At 64.1% G+C, this 502-nt stretch overlaps 1 protein-coding gene across 3 annotated transcripts in view; it reads left to right on the forward strand.

The window, feature by feature from the left end:
- The window catches only part of AVIL (advillin), a 4343-nt gene extending 3847 nt beyond the window's left edge, over positions 1-496 (forward strand). For 2 of the 3 annotated variants that reach the window (XM_012732477.1, XM_012732480.1), the window contains one exon: positions 354-496. In XM_012732477.1, the coding sequence (XP_012587931.1) occupies positions 354-452 (99 nt within the window). In that variant the 3' untranslated portion in view covers positions 453-496. The remainder of the gene's footprint in view (positions 1-353) is intronic. The other variant, XM_012732479.1, reaches the window with a different exon arrangement.
- Positions 497-502: the final 6 nt, after the last annotated feature.

Genomic DNA, 502 nt, shown 5'->3' on the forward strand with positions numbered 1-502 from the left:
GCCTGGCTGAGTCAGCCTCCCCGAGAGGGGCCCCAAATCTGAGCAGGTCCCCAATGACTTGGGCACGCAGCCAGGGCTTGGGGCCACTGTTCTAAAAGGGGACGCCAGGGCGTGACGGGGCAGAAGCCGCATGTCTAAGACTTACTTGTGCACAGAGCTGGGCACAGGCCAGAGGTGCGGGGGGGCGAGAGGCCTCCCCGGGCACAGCGTGGGGAGCAGGACGAAGTGCCCTGCTGAGGGGAGCAGCGGCGGGGCAGGAGAGGCCTGCCGCGCCCAGGGGGTCACCTCCTGGACAGGGGCTGAATTCGCGCAGCAGCGAGCTCACAGCGCTGCGCTTTAACCCCTTATGCCAGCAGGAAGCCAAGGTTTTGACCGATACACACAAACTCGCTCCGTCACAAGCCCGGAAGTGGGTTCATTTCCGTCTCCGTCTGATCCAACCTAGGACATGAGCACAGCCCTCTCCCTGGGTTCCGAGACCAGAGAGCCCAGTCATTACCCG

This window comes from Condylura cristata, unplaced genomic scaffold (assembly GCF_000260355.1).
Source record: "Condylura cristata isolate star-nosed mole 26May11 unplaced genomic scaffold, ConCri1.0 scaffold00034, whole genome shotgun sequence".
Classification (NCBI taxonomy): Eukaryota; Metazoa; Chordata; class Mammalia; order Eulipotyphla; family Talpidae; genus Condylura; species Condylura cristata.